Here is a 19,700-nt window from a genome sequence, read left to right on the forward strand (position 1 = left end):
CTGCTCCCGGAAGGTACTCCGCTCTGAGAGCGATTTTGAGGTTCTAGACAAAACATCCAGAGTTTCTTGGCTAGGTCTGAAAGGTCCTAAGCGGTTGATATAAGCTACAACTGAGATATTGTCCATTTTCAGAAGGACAGATCCCCCTTGAAGGGAATGTCTGAAGCTCATGAGAGCGTAAAGACCGGCGGTCAATTCCAGGAAATTTATATGGTGGAGAGATTCTTCCCGAGACCAGAGATCTCCAGTGTTTTGATTTAGAAGGCAAGCACCCCAGCCATGAAGGCAGGCATCTGATTCCAAGACAAATTCCGGGGTTGAACCAAAGATAGCTTTCCCATTCCAAGCTTCTAGGTTGTCCAACCACCAAATGAGTTCTGAGCGAGAATCTTGGTCTAGGGAGATACAATCCCCATACCAAAGTCCGGATCTCACAGCTCTCGCTCTGTTTCTCTGGAGAGCTCGATAATAGAGGGGACCAGGAAATATTGCTTTTATGGAAGACGAAAGAAGGCCTAGGAGTCTCGCCAAATCCCTGAGGGATAGGTCTTGATGTTTGAGGAAATACTGTATTTGCTTTTTTATCTTTGATTTTTCTTTGAGGGAAGAAGAAGGAGGCAACGAATTGTGTCGAACTTGAAGCCCAGAAATTCTAGAGATCTTGAGGGAATCATGCATGATTTTTCCTTGTTTATGATGAAACCCAGACTCTCTAAAAGATCCATAGCAAATGTTAGATCTTTGATCAGTTGTGAACGATCCTGGGCCATGATGAGACTATCGTCCAGGTAGATGATCAGATGAATACCCCTTGACCTTAAGTAAGAAACCACGGCTCTCATCACCTTGGTGAAACACCAAGGGGCGGAAGAAAGGCCAAAAGGGAGAGTTTGAAACTGGTATAGATGACCCTTCCAAGGAAACTGAAGGAAATGTTGATGAATTTGTGCCGTAGGAATGGTAAAAAAGGCATCCGTTAGGTCAAATTTGACCAGCCAATCCTCTTCCAGGAGTAAGTCCCTGAGAAGATGGATCCCTTCCATCTTGAAATGAGAATAGGAAAGAAACTTGTTAAGTTCTCTTCAGGTTTATAACCAGTCTCCAACCTTTGTCTTTCTTTTCGACTAGGAAAAGATTGCTTATAAAGCCTAGTTCCTCAAAAAGAACTTCTAAAATAGCACCTTTCTGAATCATGGACGAGATTTCCTCCTCTATGATTTTATGTTGATCTGGTGACAGGGGAATTTCCTTCGGGAAAGAAGCCTGTGTAGGTGTACATTCAAAGTCTATCGTAAAACCTCTTACTGTGTCTAGAACCAACGGTCCTGAGTAATCAATTTCCAATTTTTTAGATAGTATTTTAGCCTGCGCCCCACCTTTAAGGGGAAAGAATGGGGAAGTGGAGGGGGAATACTCACCTGAGGCATTGCTTTGGTTGTTCGATCCGTGTGATCTGAAACCCCTGCCTCATTGTCCTCTGACTCTTTGGGGGTAGAACTGTGGGTTGTGGTATTGTTGGTATTGATGGTAGGCTTAGCCAGACCCACGACCTCTGAAGTTGGCCCTTTGGTTATAATGGCCGAAAGGTAGGCCCGTCTTCCGGACCTTCCAAAAAGGTTGTTACCACTGTTGAATACTTTGCGCATGTTTTGTTGCGCCTTGTCAAGGGCAGTGAATGGCGAAATATATTTCCCTATCGATTTTATCAGTTCCTCGCCAAATAGTAAACCTTTATGGTTTTTAGAGGGTTCTGTATCTGCAAGATCAGTAAGTTTTGGGTTGATACTAGTAAAGACAACTCTATGCCTCTCGGCATTGATGCTTGCATTTGCGTTTCCTAAAAGTATAATGGCCCTCTGGCTCCATTCCCTTATCAAATCTGTATTGAGAATTGAGCCTTGGGTATGACTCTCCTCGGCCGAGTGAAGGATCCTAGTGAGAGGACCAAGGACATCAAGGAGACGATCCTGACAGGCCTTACAGGGTTTTTCCATTCCCTTTCTAGGGTCACGTCCCATCTTAAAAAGCAACTTAATCAAATCTGGGTCTAGGTTGGGGGTATAACAGGTCTTATCCCCAACTGAGGGCCTCGAGCATTTGGCTCTCAAAATGTTGCGTGTTTCCCTTTCTAAGGGATTTCTAACCCATTTTCTTAAACATTTGGCAACATGTTCCTGGGGGCACCATTCAGAGCTTCGCGGATGTCTCAAATTTTGAGGTGAGAGCATTTCTTCACCCAATGGATTGTGAATAACATCTTTTGAGGAGGACGGTGCATCCTCAATAGGGTCCACAAAATCTTGGTCGTGCTCGTTAAGGTCGAGGACATATTCATCTATGAACTCAGAGTTATCTGAATCATCATCATAAGTGCTGAAATGAGCATTTCTTGCATGTGTATTGCCTTGGACACCTGTATCCATTTTGCCGCCAAGGACACCCATACTATTTGAGGTGCGAAGACCTCCATCACTCCGAGAGGTGCTATGACCTCCTTTATTCATTGAGGCGGCAAGACCTCCCATGCCCACATCAATATGATTATTCTTTCTAAGCTTTTTACCTCCAGGGCCAGATTGTAAAAAATGTACTGTTTCTCTGTCCGCTGACGGACGTTTAGAAGGTATAAGATGGGAAAGACTTTCCATCATACACGATTTAACCTCTGAATGGAGCATTTTTTTAAAGGAATCCTTATCTATGTTTGCAGTAGGGGCAAAACCCTCATCTGAATCAGTGGTAGACATTAGGAGGTTAAAGGAGGATTAAAAGGCTTTAAGGGGGGAGCCAGTAGTAAACAGTTTTTTTTTTTTTTTTTAAAGCGAGATTTGATCTTCACTCTCTCCCAATTATAATAAAAAGGATATTGTTAGGGAGATATAGAATAATATCTTTATAAAAAAACGGAGTAAAAGATTGCCAACTGCCACTGAGGCTGTATCGGTGTGCTCGAGCGAAAACACTTGTGCGGTTGCTATGGGAACCCTCCCCCAGCCTTGCTGTGTCAGCGAGAGGCGGGGAGAAAAGAGGAAAGCATTAGAAACAGGACGACGGGACGTTGACCTTGCTAACGTTCATTCCTCTAAGCGCCCAAGTCGAGAGAAGAACGAGGACGCTGGCAACTCGAAAATAAATAAAGAAGGTAAAGATAAAACGATGTTTATCGCCAGAAAACTCACCTGGAAATAGATGTGTGATGGAGCATTGTAGGTTTTTTTTAAAAACGCGCGGCGCTAATCGCTTGCCAACTAGCAATACCTACCAGTATGTCCAGCGGATCGGTAGATGCGGGGAAATCAGAAAGTAGTGCCTCAATTAAAATGCGGTACTAGGTTCGCTGAGGTTATCAGCAGTAGCGCGCTAAAATATTGTCAATAGGCTATTAACGCGCAGTAGTGCTTCAATTAAAATGCGGAACTAGGCGCGCTGAGGTTATCAGCAGTAGCGCGGTAAAATACCGGCAATAAGCGGTAGAAGTGACTAGGGTAATAAGACCTAAGTACAATCACACGCAGACATTGTAAAGGAAGGAGAAAATCTCCGTAAATTGGAGATTAGTAGAGGGGAGGTGTGTAAAGGATGGAGGAAACCACATCATGTACACTCTTATAAACAATCAATAAAGCGTAATAGACAATTAATAAAGCGTAACAGATACATTAAGGAAAGAGATAAAGTCCAACTTATCTGCATGGGAGCCGCATTTAAAAGAGGCTGTTTCTTGTTGCCATGTAGTCTTTACATGTTGCCGTTGTTCTATTTGGAATGCTAATATTGTGATGTATGCGGCTGCTTGGGTCTGCATTAAAGGTAAATGCATAATGTAGCCTCCGGTCTTGTAATGAAATTCTGCTGCAAGTTAAAATTATGTTTTTCTTTTTAGTTTTCACTTATTGTCCTTAATTTGCCCCTCTGCTCCTCGCCCCTGCTCCTCCTGGTCCCCCCATCACTTCTCGGGGTGGCAGTTAGCACCAAGCCTTTGGTGAGTGACCCACAAATGATGGATAGAAATACTTTCTCTAAGACTTCTTAGACACTGGGAAGTCCTCTGGAAAGCATTTCATTCCCTTCTTTACATCTCATCAGTGCCCTTATGGAAGCCAACCAGCCAATGCCAATGGTCCACCCAATGCCCACGGTCCACCCTTGGCAAGAGCACATTCCTCATCCTAGTAAAACTCCAAGGGCTAGATGTAGGTAATTCTAATTTACCGATTCATAAATACCGAATTTTACCGATTCGGTATTTATGAATCGGTAAATTAGAAGTAGGCAGATGTAGGTAAATTTCATTTTACATTTACCGAATCTGTAAAATTCGGTATTTACCGAATCGGTAAATACCAAATCGGTATTGCCCATTGATTCCTATGGGCCTTGAAGCCCATAGGAATCCATGGGCAATACCGATTCGGTATTTACCGAATCGGTAAATACCGAATCCTGCAAGGGTGCAGGGGGTGTCACTTTGACACCCTCTAGCACCCCAAGTACAGGCTTGTGTGACATGTGGCACACATGCATGCCCTAAGGGCATGTCTGTGTGTTACATGGCACAGGTGTGCATGCACAGATGTGCATGCACACCTGAATTCGGTATTTTACCACACAATAGGATTGTGTGGTAAAATACTGACTCTTAAGGGCCTGTGGCACACTTTGAAGTGCTAGCTACATCTAGAATTACAGAATCGGTATATTTACCGATTCGGTAATTTACCAAATCGGTAATTTTACCGCATCTGTAAATATACCGATTCTGTATTTTTAAGCCCCCTACATTGCAAAACCCAAATACCGGTCGGTAACGGCCGAATTCGGCCGTTACCGACAGGTATTAGGGCTCCTACATCTGGCCCCAAATGTATTCCCAGAACACAACCCACCATTCTCGATTCAAACCTCACCGGATCACTCCCCCGCCAAGAAAAAACACATTAGTGAACTATTTCCATGGAAGCTGCATTTTTTTCTGGTTAGCATTCCTGCTCTATCATTAGGTCTCAGCTAGACACCGCATGCACTGTCTCTTGGAGACATTTTCTTCACGCACAGTGGGTTTACAGCCCCTCCATAACTTACTTAGCTTAAGTTTAGCTCTCATTTGCATCGGTCCCATTTGTCATAGCATGCTTGTGTCATGTCCTCATCATTTTTTGGGTTCAAGAACTCCATATGAGTGCTTGGGATTTCAAGCCGTCTCCCATATCCCCATCAATGTTGCTCCTTTTCCCTTCCACCCGCTCGCCCATTCGTGTTGCTTCTTATGCCTCCACTCGCTGTGCTGATTCTCTACCCTCCCACCACCCTGCACCTGTCTGTTTCTTTTCTACCATCTGCCTGCACCCACCTGTAGCGGCCGATGTCAGAGGAGAGTAGCAGGGCAGGTGGGTGACACGACAATGAAAAAAGGTTTTAAAAAAGAACGTACCTGCAGCCTCCTCATCGCCGGTCATCTGCTCCTCCCTTGGCTCCACTTCAGGCACAGGCTATCAGACTCCCCTGTGGCCAATCCTGAAGTTGCTCTCATTCATGAGAGCAGCTTCAGGATTGGCCTGAACGCCGATGATTTGAGCTCCCAGGGAGACTGGAAGTCTGTGCTTGCTGTCTCCAAACCGGCAATGCAGCTGGGTAGGAGAGAGCTTCAGTGCACATGAGGGCTTGGCCGGCCTGAGACGGCTGGCCAAACTCTCATGTGCAGAGATAAAAGTGCATACCACTCCTCGTGGAGGCCTGTTATTCCCCTGGCCCAGCCCCCAAGACTCTGGGAAACAAAAAAAATGATATTAAACTACAGTTTATTATTGTTTACTTTTTCTTTTTTTTATGCTGCTGGAAGGAGGGGCAATGCTCCTCTGCCACAGCAGAAGAGCCGCTGCTGGTTTGGCCTATCCCCTATTCGTCTGCTGACCGTTGTCACGTTGGGTTCTTCCCTCCCACCAGTTTTCCATGTGCTACCCCTCACTCCCAATGTCCCAATCACCATAACAAACCAAAGCGCTATGATGCAGACAGTGCTGGGCATGTCACAATCCTTTTCTGCCTTCTCCCCAATCGCCCTCCACCGACCATGTTGTGTTGCTTGTCCCCAATATGTGTTGCCTATCCTGCCCCGCCTGTAACAACAATAGAGCGCTATGATGCAGGAGCACTGGACGCGTCACAGTGCTTTTTCCCATGACTTTTAGACATGCTGAACTGCAGCAGTGCTGCTATACAACATGGTCAAAAGGCATTGAGTAAGCCAATAGATCTAGCATTGCAGATGCCCGTTAGCTTTGCCAGTGCTTGTTTGCAACCCCACCTGGTGTGCCACAGTCAATTTTCCCTGTTTGGGTTAAGGTCCGTATCACCATTGTCAGGGCCGGCTTTAGAGCAGTACGACTGGTGCGGCCGCACCGGGTGCTGACCTGTGGATGGGGCGCTGACCTCGGTGGGGGGTAGGAGTGGGGCGCCATTTTCAGCAATAACTTATGATTGAAGAGATGAGGGGCACTTTTGCCTGGTGGTAGTGAGAGAATCCGAGGAGGCGCTCATTGGGTGTGGGGCACCAAAAAAGATTGTCGCACCAGGTGCCACAGCGCTAAAGCCAGCCCTGACCCTTGTATGTCTAGCAGAAGTTGACGGTTTCTTAAAACGTACAACTCTCCCCCACCCTGCATTTAGAGAAAATTAATGTATTTTTCTTCCTGAGCTTTTTAAAGAGCAAACAAAGGACTGACTGCAAATGGTCAGGCTATGTGTAATGTGTAACACAGTGAAGAAGTAAGAACCTTGGGCCATATTATCAAGAAAGGGCGATACATTATCGCCGCTTTTATCGGCAGGAAACTGCCGCTAAAGCGGCGATAATGGGCTTCATAATATGCCCTTGAGAATTCCCATAGAAGCCCAGGTTCTGGTGTTAACCTGGGCTTCTATGGGAATTCACAAGGGCATATTATCAAGCCCATTAACGCCGCTGGGGGCGATAATGTATTGCCCTTTCTTGATAATATGACCCTTTGTACTTCTGGAACTGTCTTGAAATAATTGGCCTGAAGGCTTAAACCACTACTCCTGCACAGACTCTCCGTGTGATCTGTGACAACTCATTCCCTTCCGACCGTCCTGTGCACTCACCTGTCTCTTCCCTTTGTGCCCTTGCCCAGCTCTGCCTGGGTTGCTGAAGCTCGGTTTGACCCTGGCCCCCTCCGCACCTCCTTTTGCCCAGTTCCATGCCATTATTCCCTCACTAAACAATGGCAGGACCTCCAGGGTAGCTTATTGTTTCTTCAACCTATCCTCACTCACAGCAGCGTGTTCTCTCCCACATTTTTGCAGAGCACGTGGGAAATACAGAAGACAAGGTCGCGAAGTCATCTAACCTTAAAGGAGCTACAGTGACATTCCAACATTATGCGAATTATAAAACCAAAGTGACTGACAAAATGGGCAACCAGCTCCGCGTGGGAGACTCTATGATTATAGGTAAGCCGCTGAACTCTAAAAAAGGTAAGAAGACTGTCAAGTCCCTACCCCAAATCCTCCAATTGCAGTATGGAGGAAAAATGAAAACGCCCCTTGTGAGACCAGCTAGCAATCAAAGTAAGTGCTCAGGGCCGAATTAAACCCTGTGAAGGTCCCTAAGCAGTCAAAATTTAGAGGCCTCCACACAAATTATCTCCTAATACGGGCATATTACCAACCCCTATCACCACCACAACGTTACTTTTTGTGACGTTATGGTGGCGATAGGGTCAGCGCCCTATTACCAAGGCAGCGTTAAACCCAAAAAAGTGGCTAGAAGCCAAGTTAAGTGGCTTAACGCTGCCTTGGCAATAGGGCCCCTTTCACGCTAAAATTAGCGTGAAAGGGACGTGCAATGAGTGTTGCGATGGGCGTTCCATTGAAACACTCATTCACTTCTACGCTGCCACCTATTATCAATAGAGGTGATAATAGGTGGCAGCTCGGAACTTAAGACCAGGAAAATCCTGGTCTTAAGTTGGCGAAATGAGAAAACATTCTTCATTTCTCCTCGTTTTTGCTTTTTCCATGAGTGCTGCCTTGTACAGCACAAATGGAAAAAGCAAAACACCAAGGTTTGTTCATGTACAGGAAGGTGTCCCTTCCTGTACATAAACCTTTTTGTAAATGCCATTTTGTAACTTGCATGTGTGCTGCATGAAGCATCACACATATGGTACAGCCCGGTGCTTCCGAAGTGGCGATGAGGGGCGCTAAGCAAATTCCGCCACTTCCTAGATAATATGCCCCCATGTTTTTAATTTTACCAACCAACAATATTAATAAACCAATTTTTTTTGCACAAAACTAAACATTAACAATTATTAATGTTGTTAAACAAAAACATTTTTTACAAAACTTTAAATATTCATTTTCCTCAATTTGTTTGAAGTGGAATCCTTCAGGATATCTTGGAAGTCTACCTTTTGCAAGGCGTTGTATTCAGTGGTCATAATGACAAGTGATTTTAGTCGTTCTTGTGTAATTGAATATCGATGACAATTTTTCAGTAGTTTTAACTACGAAAAGGTTTGTTCACCAGTAGCGCTGATTATCAAGATACACCTATAAATTCATATCATAACCAGTGGTGGCTGGCTGGGAACAGGGGAGGGAAAGAGGGGGAACAAAATATTGAGAAACAAAAAGAAAACTCTTACCTCTTTACGCCACGGTCTCCTCTGTCTCGTCTCCCTAATTGCTGAAGAGTTCGGAAGAACACAGGCTCCCCTGAGCCAATCACAATGCTTCAATGCAGCGTTGTGATTGGTCTGAGCGCCGTACTGGGAGAGGGAGCCTGTGCATATTCTCTATCCAAGCTGTAATGCAGCCCGGCTGAGGAACATGCAAAGTGTGCAGGACTGTTTGGCCGCCCGAGACGGCCGGCCAAGCAGTCCTGCACACTTAGGGGCTTATTTACGAGCCCCTTGAGCCGCTGGTGCGTCACTTTTAATATGGGAAAAAGTGATGTACTGGCAGTGTAAGGAGCTTGGAAATAAGCCCTTTAGTGTGCACAGTCCACTCTTCCTCCCTGAGCCACCTGCTCCGCCCCGCCCTAACCCAGCCGCACAGAAATGAAAAATAAAATGATAATAACCTGGTTATTATCATTTTATTTTCCCTTTTCTACTGCTCTGAGAGGAATATAGCATGCTACAACACATCCAATCACATTGCGCTCCTTAACGACACGGTTGTTACAACGACCGCGTTGTTAGAATGCGATGCCATTACAACGCAAGTCATTACATCGTCTTGCAGCAGATGGCGCTCTAACATTCGGAATAATTTAATTTACTATTCCAACTCCAGCCTCTGCAACAGTAAGGACGGTGTTGGAATAGTAAAATATACTATTTCTTATGTTAGAGCATCATCTACTGCAAGTCGATGCAATGACTTGCGTAGTAATGGCATTGTGTTATAACAACGCGGTCGTTGTAACGACCGTGTTGTAAAGTTGGTTCCCCCCTGAGAGCAGTGGGGCGATGCTCCTCCATCTTAGTGGAGGAGCACCCCTGCTCATAACATTTGGGGACATTGATTGCATCATATTTTCAAAAATGAGTTTGTACGATTGCGATGCCGGTGGGCCCCTAAAATTAGTGTGGCCCATAGGCTGGTGCCTACATTGCCTATTTGGTAATCTGGCTCTGTAAGTGCTAACACCCTGGTGACATCAACAGCATAACTGCACTATGGTACATTTTCTCTGGGTCCTGAATCATCAGGGTTGGAGTACACTATCCGTGGTGGGTAATCTTGTTGATGGGCCACAACTATTCGGCGTCCTTTAAAAGTAACTTTTTTTTACAAGGAATAGGCCCTTCATTAAATCACAGGAAATAAGAGTACCTACAAATTAAAAACTAGAAGATCCTTTGGTGTTCTGGCCCAAGATGCGATTGTGACCCTCCATATATAAACTGAGTGGTCACACAGTAAGGTGCAGCATTACAAATAACGTAGATTTTAATTGCCTATGTTATTCTATGAGGTTAGTAGGATTTTGTAGAAGATTGGAAAGCCTCAAACACTTTCGGGGTCTCTGGTATTCTACAATTTGTTTACAGTGCTAAGTCAGTGGGCCAAAAGGGCATGACAAAATGATACAAAGCATCCCTGTTTTTTTAAATGGTCAGCTCACCCATTACCCCACTTTCTCAAAGGCCCTCAGTTCACCCATACGAGAATGTACCAAAAATGCCTAAACACCTGCTCCAGGTGACCTGGGACTCTCAACCGAATTGGATTTTGCTGTTGGGTTGTAAGGGAGCTGTTTTCAAAGTGCCACAGGGTCAATGTTCTTGAAGTGCCCAATTATCTCTATCGCAGGGGGTCCATTTGAGGGCTTCAGAGGTACCAACGCAGTTCATGAGACTAATCAGAGATCCTGACAGTTTACAAAGCCAGTGACATCAAAATTTACTTTGGTAGTGCTGGAACTAGAATTAGCGCACAAAGTAGTTGTCTAGGAAGCAGCAAACTGCATGGGCTTAGATGAAAAAATGGCGAGCATTGGTTGAGATTTTTGGTTGGTGGCAACATCACTGGACCTGCCCATTCATAGTCGGAGCTTGGATACTGACGTTTAATGTTGGGATCTATTCGCACACATGAACCCCGAGATCTTTAAAACCAAAAGGACTGTAGTGAAGGAACCATTGGTTACAAAATCAAGGCCATCAGCCTCAGTCAACATGATGCTATTCTACTATCCAGGATGAAGGGGGAAAATCTGTATCCGTCTTGGACCAGATATAGGATGAAACCAACTTCGTACATGGAGGCGCATCACACTCTGTCAGTCAAATAAGCTTTATTCGATTTTAATCAATCATAACATCACACAATACAAATCCCGCTTAAAGTCCTGGAACATCTGCGACCCTCTTGCAGTAAATGCAGTGTCTTTGGTTGAATCAAATTATCCGCAAGATACTCGCGATTTGTGATCCTCTCATGTCCATGAAATGATCTCCATGAATGATTCAGTCTGGTGGGCTTTGCTCATGTCATCTATGCCAGAGGCTAGCATCATCTCCACACTCTAAGCAATACAGCATTCTCTTCTTCTACTTGGATAGATCAATCAGCAGCTATAGTCCTAAGCATTGTCTTAGTCTTGATGAAAAGAACAAAATATCTCCGATCCTGAAAAATGTCCCCTGTGCTACTTCGGCAGAGTTTCTCCTTGAGTTCTAGGCAAGTTATAATACTAAGTTGGAGGCACTGACGAGAAGCCAAGAAAGCCAATAAAGAAGCTTACATTAAAATTGAAACCCTTCTCCACATTGGGCTGAATGAATCTTTGAATACTTGCATTTGATCATTGTTTTATTAAAGGGAAGAAGCAGGCCAAACTGATAAAACATTTCTGATATTCACAAGTTCAGTTAAATATTCAATAGCAGATCCCATGGTTGCAAAGCGAAACCCAGCAGAACACACCAGACAAGGGCAGATCGTGTGATGTTGCTGGGCAGACTTCATGAGCTTCAAAAGATGTGGATGTATGTTCCCCATTATACCCGGAAATCATGAGGTTTCTGGGGTGCAGAGACATCCTGAAGTGACCCCATTATTTTGTGCAACAATCCCATTATCCTTTGTAGGGAACGATTTACACTGCACATGGCCTACAATCCACCCAGCACATGTGTAAAAGCACACATAGACACACAGAAACAAACACAGACATAGTACACACAACGGGGCAAGTATGGACTGAAGGGAGCAGGTCTTCTCTCCTCCAGGGCTACCGGTACTCCTGAACCTAGAATCAGCTTCCACTAACCACTAAACTCTTTGTACCCTTATGTGAGGGGACAGTGCCCACGTATGGTGCATATGCAGGATAGCATAGCCTAGTGCTTTGCTAGAACATGTCAGCAGAACGGGAAACATCCTTTACAACGCAACTTTTACCACGCAATGCTTTTACATCGCAACTTTTACAACGCAAACCATTACAACGCATTGCGCTGGGGGGCGCTCTAGGATAGGGAACAGATTTAATTTACTATCCAACACCTTCCCTACTATCCACTGGGACTGGAGTTGGAATAGTAAATTAAACTATTCACTATCCAGCACCCCAAAGCGCTATGCGTTGTAAAGGCATGCGTTGTAAAACTTGCGATGTAAAAGCATGCGTGGTAAAAGCATGCGTTGTAATGTCATACATCCCAGCAGAACATAGGACTCCTCCAAAATGCTATGGATTGTGAAGTTCACCGAGTAAAAAATCCAAGGGGGGCTACAAACAATTCAGTAGGAGTCACTTTTTTACCATGCCTTGAGAGGGCCTACAACTGTGGTACACAGGTGAATGAAAATGAGGGCTTGAAGTTTTAGGGATGCAGTAAATGCTAGGTAATGCTACAACGCTCTCACTCCTTGACCTTTTGAGGTCATACAAGTGTGTGGCTCTGATATGTGAGGACCACTACGGGACACAGACCAATTCTGCAATGCCAGTGCTCCTTGTAGCACCAGCTGGAATCTATGCTGTGCTGTAATTTACACCATTACTGGTAAGGTAAAACCTTCATCTTTTCCTAAGAAATCAACATAAGGTGTGATTGAAAATGAAGGGAAAACTTGTTTTCATCTGTAAACATAGACAACAGCTAGCAAGGTAAGTCAGCGAAGAGTAGCAAGTTTCATTTAAAAGGTTGGTGGGGTGGAGCAGTGTCAGCTGCATGTTTGGTGTCTCAAAAGACCTAACTGGAAAATATAAGTGGACTATTGGAATGCAAAATGATCAAGTGGAAGTCTATTGCAGAGGTTTTCTTTGACAAGGTGAATGTATGGATGAATGAATGTGGGTAAAGATTAAAAGAGTGCCTGGTGTGTGCTATGCTATGGCACAGGCTAGAGAAACAGGCTAAACATTGCATTCTGTAGCATCGGGAAGGAGCAGGTGGGTTTGCCCTTAGGGATCTTTTTGTCAGTAAGCAGCATATGTAAGTTTATTGGGTGAAGACCAGGCCAACGAGTTCTGAATTTGTGTTGACAAGAACCAGGGTGAGTCCGCATATTGAGAATCGGTTAAAGAGCACTTACAGGGGTCCTAATCACTGTGGAGTTGGACTGGGCCATAAGTGGCTATCTTTCAGCTCGAAGTTAACATCCATTACCTAGGCGATCTAGAAGATGAAGAATCTATATACAGAAATAGGCTGGCTCTGTGCTGGTGCATTAACAGATATTTGGCCACCTGCTTACTTGGTGATCGCCTCCGTCAGCATGCAGTGTTTCATGGGGAGCCAGCACCCCAGTAATCCCCATCAGGTCGTTTTCTATGTGTGTGCAGAAGGGTCTTTATTTTCTCTGCTCTGCCCTGCTTTCTTGGGGCAGCTTCACAAAACTACTGTGAAATCAAAATATGGAATGCCCATTGAACTTTTAGAACAAAACAATTATAATGTTGTGCCCTGAAGAAGTTCCAATATATGTTTAAGGAACGAAACACGCTGGCTCTTTTGGCTATTTTCCATATTTATTCTAAGAATTGGATGAAAAAAAGCAGGATTCTTTTTGGACATTGAAACTCTTTTTTTATTAACCTTTGGAGTGTGCTCCCTTCGAACCGGATTGATTAACTTTTTCTGCACAAGGCTGCAGTAGTGCCCATGGCAGCGGAATATTGGGATGAGGAGCAACTAAGTACTAACTTTTTGGACTAATACTTAGTGTGTTACGCTCTGGTTTCTGCCTGATTTTCTGGAGGTATTGAATGTATGTTGATTTATTCCAGTTTACCTTTAGTTTTGACCCCTCTCTATGTACCTAAACAATTCTGGCCAGGCGCTTGAGGGAGGACTGTGGGCTGTGTAATAAAAGAATAACATCGTCCACAGACAGGGATATCTTATTCTCACGTCCACTCGGCCAAGAGGGCCTTTCTAACTGTACATCTCTTCTGATCCACTCTGCTAATGGCTCAATAGCCAAGGCAAACAGGAGCAGAGAGAGCTGGTATCCCTCCCTGGTACCACACTCTATAGAGAAGTGGTTGGACAGTGCCTCGTTGACCCTTTCCTGCACAGAAGGAGCGTCATAAAGTGCACCCACAAGTCAAATAGTGGGGGCAATTGTTAATTTTCTCAGGAATATGAAATAAGAAGGGCCAATGACCAGTATTGAAGGCCTTCTGGTAGTCTACCAATAGCATGTTTGCCGTACCTTGCTTTTGGGGTAACTGGTAAATACCACCTGAATCCTGCGCAGGCATTAAATAGTTTTAGTCCTCAGGTGTGGAGCAGCGGCGAGGGTGTCTGACTCCGGACCACGGTTTGATCCCCGGCTCCAGCAGCAGATCAGCCCAGCACCATGTGACTCTGGCAATAGTTCGCTTAATCTTCCCCATGGGCCCCAGTGCCGGGAAACCACTTCAGAGGTAGCTGTGCGCTTTACAAATTCAAGGTTATTATTATTATTATTATTATTATTATATACCAATGTGAGCATCAACTGACCCAGTCTCATAGCTAGAATCTTTGCCAGCCAGTAATTCTCAATAGTAAGCAAGGAAATAGTTCTGTGCCACCCACATTCTTCTTATCTCCATATGGCTTAAGGATGGTGACCATTGTTGCCCCGGAAGGTCCTCCGGAAGTGAGGCGGTCTGTCCTGCTTCCTCAAAGAAGCCCAGTAGGTGGGAGAAAGCAAAGATGAAAATCGTTTCTCAGTTCTATAGGCATGCCATCTGGACCCAGAATTTTACCCCAGGAGGTGTCCATTGTAGTTTTTTGGACTTCCCCTAAAAAAATTGTTTGGCCCCATCAACAAGAGGATAACCTTCAAGCTCCTTACCTACACACAGAAGGCACTCCACGACACCGGACCTGAGTACCTCAACAGCCGACTCAGCCTCTACACCCCGCCGGCCAGCTCTGCTACGCAGACTGCACCCTCGCCACCGTCCCCCGCATCCGAAGAGTTACCACCGGTGGCAGATCCTTCTCCCACCTCGCCACTAAGACGTGGAACACCCTACCCATCAGCCTACGGCAGACTGAAGACCTCCTAACCTTCAGGAGACTCCTCAAGACCTGGCTCTTTGAACAGTAGCAGTGTACCACCCCAGCGCCTTGAGACCCCCACGGGTATGTAGTACGCTTTACAAATGCTATGATTGATTGATTGATTGAGCTACTTGTGGTCCTCCATGTAAGCACCTTGATGATATATCACTTGCTGTGGGTTCCAATCCCTCTGTGAATGAAGGGGCTGTTTTCCAGATCAGCTCTCTGTGATAGGTTGCAAAGACCTCTTCTATCTCTAGCTAGTCTATGATCCTATGGCCATCCGTGTTGAGAGTGGCTCAAATAACAGCAGCTTAGTCTCTTTGGGACAGGCAGTAGAACAGTTCAACTGTCTTATTTCCCTGCTCATAACGTATGTATCTGGATACTTTCCAGGTCATTTTAGACTTATCCATAGACTTTTGTACGTGTCTAAGTTTCCCTAGATGTCTGTCTCCTGTCTCTGTGACCCCCCCAACTACAGTTTGTTCAAGTGATAGTATCCAAGCCTCACAATCTGTGATCGCTTTCTCTTGGTCCCTATCCTTCCCCCTAACATAGGATAAGGCTTCCCCTCTTAGCACAGTTTTAAGCGCCTCTCACAGGATGGAGGGGGATGTCAGTGATGGGACATAAACCTCAAAATATTCCTCCACTGTGTCAGATAGGACCTGATCTTTCGGCATCCACACATTGAAGCGCTATATGCCTCACGGGACGACAGGCCCCTGCTAACAACACTTACTCTGGTGCATGATCTGAAAGTCTACTAGGCAAGATATGCTTGTCCCGCAACAGTCTGCCTACCTGGTGGGAGGAGCAGCCCAGGAGGGGCAGAGGAAACAAGGGAGGGTACTGAGGAAACCAGTGAAGTGCTTGGGATCCCATCGTCTGCCCGCTCGAATCCAGAGTCAATTCCTACTAAGGAGATGTTGTGCCAGATTTGCTAAAACATAATGTAGTGCAGTACAGCAACTAAACTTGCTACGCTGCTTTGCAAGAAAGGGAGAACAGGACAGCGCCATGTCTTCTAGGATGGGGCGCTGGTGTCCACTCTCCGTGCACTGGCGCACTTTTGTCAGCCATTTACCAATGCACACACCTTTACCAAGGATGTTCGCTTTCACCAAAGCATAGGTTTTGTAATAGAGGTTGTCTCTTCCAGTATAAAAATTAGGTTTTAAGGCTATATAGTGGAGCACTTACAAAGAACATTACTACATGGTTGTGATAGAACGTGTATAAATATAGTATTTAATATCTTTTTATGATTATTAAGTGGTGTTCTTTTTAATGTTTTGATGTACGGACTGTGAATTGATTATGTCATTGACTATTGTGTTTATTAATCATTTTGTTGTTTATTGCTTCATGAATTTAAATCAGTATTCAGCTCTGTTCAAAAATACTTTGCGAAAATGATAGTGATTAAAAAGAATGTTTTGGCTTTGTCTCATATTAGGTGAGACAAAACCGTTTTAAGGAGAAACAAATTACTTTTGTCCTGATGAAGGTGGTTTTATTGAAAATATACCAATGTAACGCATTGACGCTCTACTTTTCTGTTAAATTTGGAAGGTTCAACAGTGTTTTGGTGACAGGGAACTAAGATCTATGCCCTCTGTTGTCAAAATAGGATCCAAATTAACACTTACAAGACATAGTTTGTTGTCTATGTCTTTTCTCCTGGAGGACTGTTGTAGCCAGATGATATGATTTTCCTTTATGTATGTGTTTTTATGTAATGGTTTTAGAAATTATAATGAAATATTGTGTCATGATATTTGTTTTTAATTAGTGATAAACACAGTCTTTTGCATACATTTTTCTTTGTAAGTGCTTTAATATGCTTGGAATGGTATGAAAGGTATGTTGCATAAGGACTGACTTTGGAGGCGCTATTGGCCTTCATATAGATTTAGACTGAAGGGAAAACTTTTTCTTTTACTATATAGTGCAGCACACATGCAACGGTAAAAAAAGGAGAAATTAAAATATTTCTCCTCTTTACACCTGCCTTGAGGAGTAATAACCTTGATTTGAGCGTGCAAATCCCTCTCTACAATGCATTTTAGAAAGGAATTTGCATTAATCCCATTCGTAGTTGCATGAAAACGCCTATGTACCACCCATGGAATGCCCAAATGATGCTAAGTAATTCGAAGCTGTGCATTGCGCAACTTTGCCTTACTTTCCGATACTATCCAATGTAAATCCAAGTTTGTTTCAGAACTTCAACTGCATCGGGTTTGTTTTACAAAACCAATGCAAACCCCATGCAAGGCCTTACTAAATCTGGGCCGTTGTGTCTTAACTTGCCAGTGTCAACTGCAAAGTAAAGGCTGCCCGATGTAGAGAAAGCCATTGAAAAAGACGCAGATGTCCAATGCTGACTTCAGCGATCACACTAGTGCCCTGGTCCGGAGGAGGAAATCCTTCCACCGTGATCGCTAGAGCCATCTGCTGGAGGTCTCTTTGTGAAGTTGCTGCTGTGACTGCTGGCCAGCTTTAGGAGGCAGGGTTGCCAAAGGGAGCCCTGGTGTGACAGCTCACACTTGCCTCCCCGATCAGCACACCTCCCCTTGGTAATTATCGAATATTACTATCCCTACACCAGAAGGGGAAAGTCATTTAGTATAGATTGAACTGTGGGTCACAGAATGCTAGGAAGCTGTCCTGCTGCACACAGCAAGCCGCACTTGAACTTTAATTGTCATTTCCCCAAAGTTTTCTTTCTGTATGGAACCCTGAGACTATAGGGCATCCCTGCATATTTAATTATTCTGTATGTACCATAGTAAGTTATGTTGTGATCAAGAAACTTATCTGTTTTGTAAAGACAAGCTCTGCGCAGCGCTTTAAAATGCAACAATGAGCCTCTTGTGTGAATTTTTGAGTTATGAGTCTCTTACCCCCTCATTACCTCCCTGAGACATATTGACTGCTCGCCTTTGCTACTCTGGGTCAAGCTTGTAAAGGGTGGATTTTGCCCAGTTTGCAGATCCATACTAGGACAGACACCAGGATAGCGATGGCAAACACCCTCAACCACCACGAGGGGGCCCTAGCCACTGTCTGTCATGGGGCCCCTCGAATGTGTTCTTACTGTAGGTCTTAGATAAGATGGAGTGTTTGAGAGTTCACTTGGTACAGGGGAAGATTGAGCAAACACTACCAGGAATGGGGGCTTCCTGTCCACGTACACCTGCACAAATGTCAGGAAGGTCCAGAATGTTTGAATCCCTTTCTGACAAGGGTCACTAAAGAGTAAGGGCCCGATTCACAGACCTAACTTAAGACAAAATCCTAAACTTACTACTTTTGGTAGTCACAGAAGGCATTTAGTAGTAGTAAAGTTAGGATTTTGTCTTAAGTCTGTCTTTAAGTCTGTCTTTAAGTCTGTCTTAAGTCTGTCCTAAGTCTGTCCTAAGTCTGTCTTAAGTTTGTCTTAAGTTTGTCTTAAGCCTGTCCTAAGTTTGTCTTAAGTCTGTTTTAAGTCAGTCTTAAGTCTGTCTTGAGTTTGTCCCACTACATTTAGTAGTAGTAAAGCTAGGATTTTGTCTTAAGTTTGACTTAAGTTTGAGTTAAGACAGACTTAAGACAGACTTAAGACAAACTTGGGACAGACTTAAGACAAACTTGGGACAGACTTAAAACAGACTTAAGGCAGACTTAAGACAAAATCCTAACTTTACTACTGCTAAATACCTTTTGTGAATACCAAAAGTAGTAAGTTTAGTATTTTGTCTTAAGTTAGTTCTATGGATTGGGCCCATAATGTCAGGGCTCAATAGAGCTTGCTCTGCCTGGCTTGGAGATGCCACCTTAGTACAGAAGGCCTGACCCGTGGTGGTATGCTACCATCTAGCACAATAGATCTAAGTTGACTGTTGCTGCTGCAGTTGAAAATATAGTTTTGTTCTTGGACAGGGCCACCAATGCCATATTTAAGTTCTAAATTTCACTGTCTTTCAGCATAAGAAAAAAGTCATTTTGGCCGAGATGCTGCTTGTCGAGTCCTGGAGTAGTAAGAATTCTCTATATTCAAAGGTGTGCGAGGAACAGAGAACTAATGCACTCTCTCCCTAAAGTATCAGAACACATGTGGCCCTAAAAACAAATGAAGGCTATACATAGTATGCTCCTAAGTGAGTTATCAGAAGTTCAAGTATCTCTTACTACTATCAGAAGGGTGAAAAATGTTTTTCCCATTTGTGTCACCCAGGTCAAAGCAGTTGGGTGCTTCAAAATACATGGTTCAGGTATGTGGTAAGGGTAAGTGCTGCATCGTGGAGTGACCGGTGGGTGCACAGATCTGTTGCATTTTGCCACAGCTTCTCATCATCGGTATATTTCCTGACATACTATTAATTTGGAACTAGTTTGAATGGTTCTAGGTGGTCATGCTGGTTGTGTGTGTCTCTGCGCTGGGTAAGGTGGGCCTCTCCTGCCTGTCCTGGAAACCTGCCAGCTGTGTGTGGGTAGTGCACTCAATGACTGTGTCTGAGAGGACCCTATTATTAAAGATCAGGTACGGAGTAAACACTTATGAACGTGTCCAGGAAACACTATACTACTTTAAATTGTGTAGGCTAACATATGTTGAAAATGCGTTAAATGTGGCGTTTGTTTTAATGTTGGGTCGATACGTTTCGCTGC

The 19,700-nt window shown here is 44.3% G+C and overlaps 1 protein-coding gene across 3 annotated transcripts in view; it reads left to right on the forward strand.

The window, feature by feature from the left end:
- LOC144791978 (uncharacterized) overlaps positions 1-19,700 on the forward strand; it is a 385,056-nt gene that overhangs the window by 356,813 nt on the left and 8,543 nt on the right. For all 3 annotated transcript variants that reach the window (XM_078666840.1, XM_078666841.1, XM_078666842.1), the window contains one exon: positions 7,324-7,470. In XM_078666840.1, coding sequence (XP_078522966.1) covers positions 7,324-7,470 — 147 coding nt within the window. The remainder of the gene's footprint in view (positions 1-7,323; positions 7,471-19,700) is intronic.

This window comes from Lissotriton helveticus, chromosome 11, assembly GCF_964261635.1.
Source record: "Lissotriton helveticus chromosome 11, aLisHel1.1, whole genome shotgun sequence".
In the NCBI taxonomy this organism is placed as follows: Eukaryota; Metazoa; Chordata; class Amphibia; order Caudata; family Salamandridae; genus Lissotriton; species Lissotriton helveticus.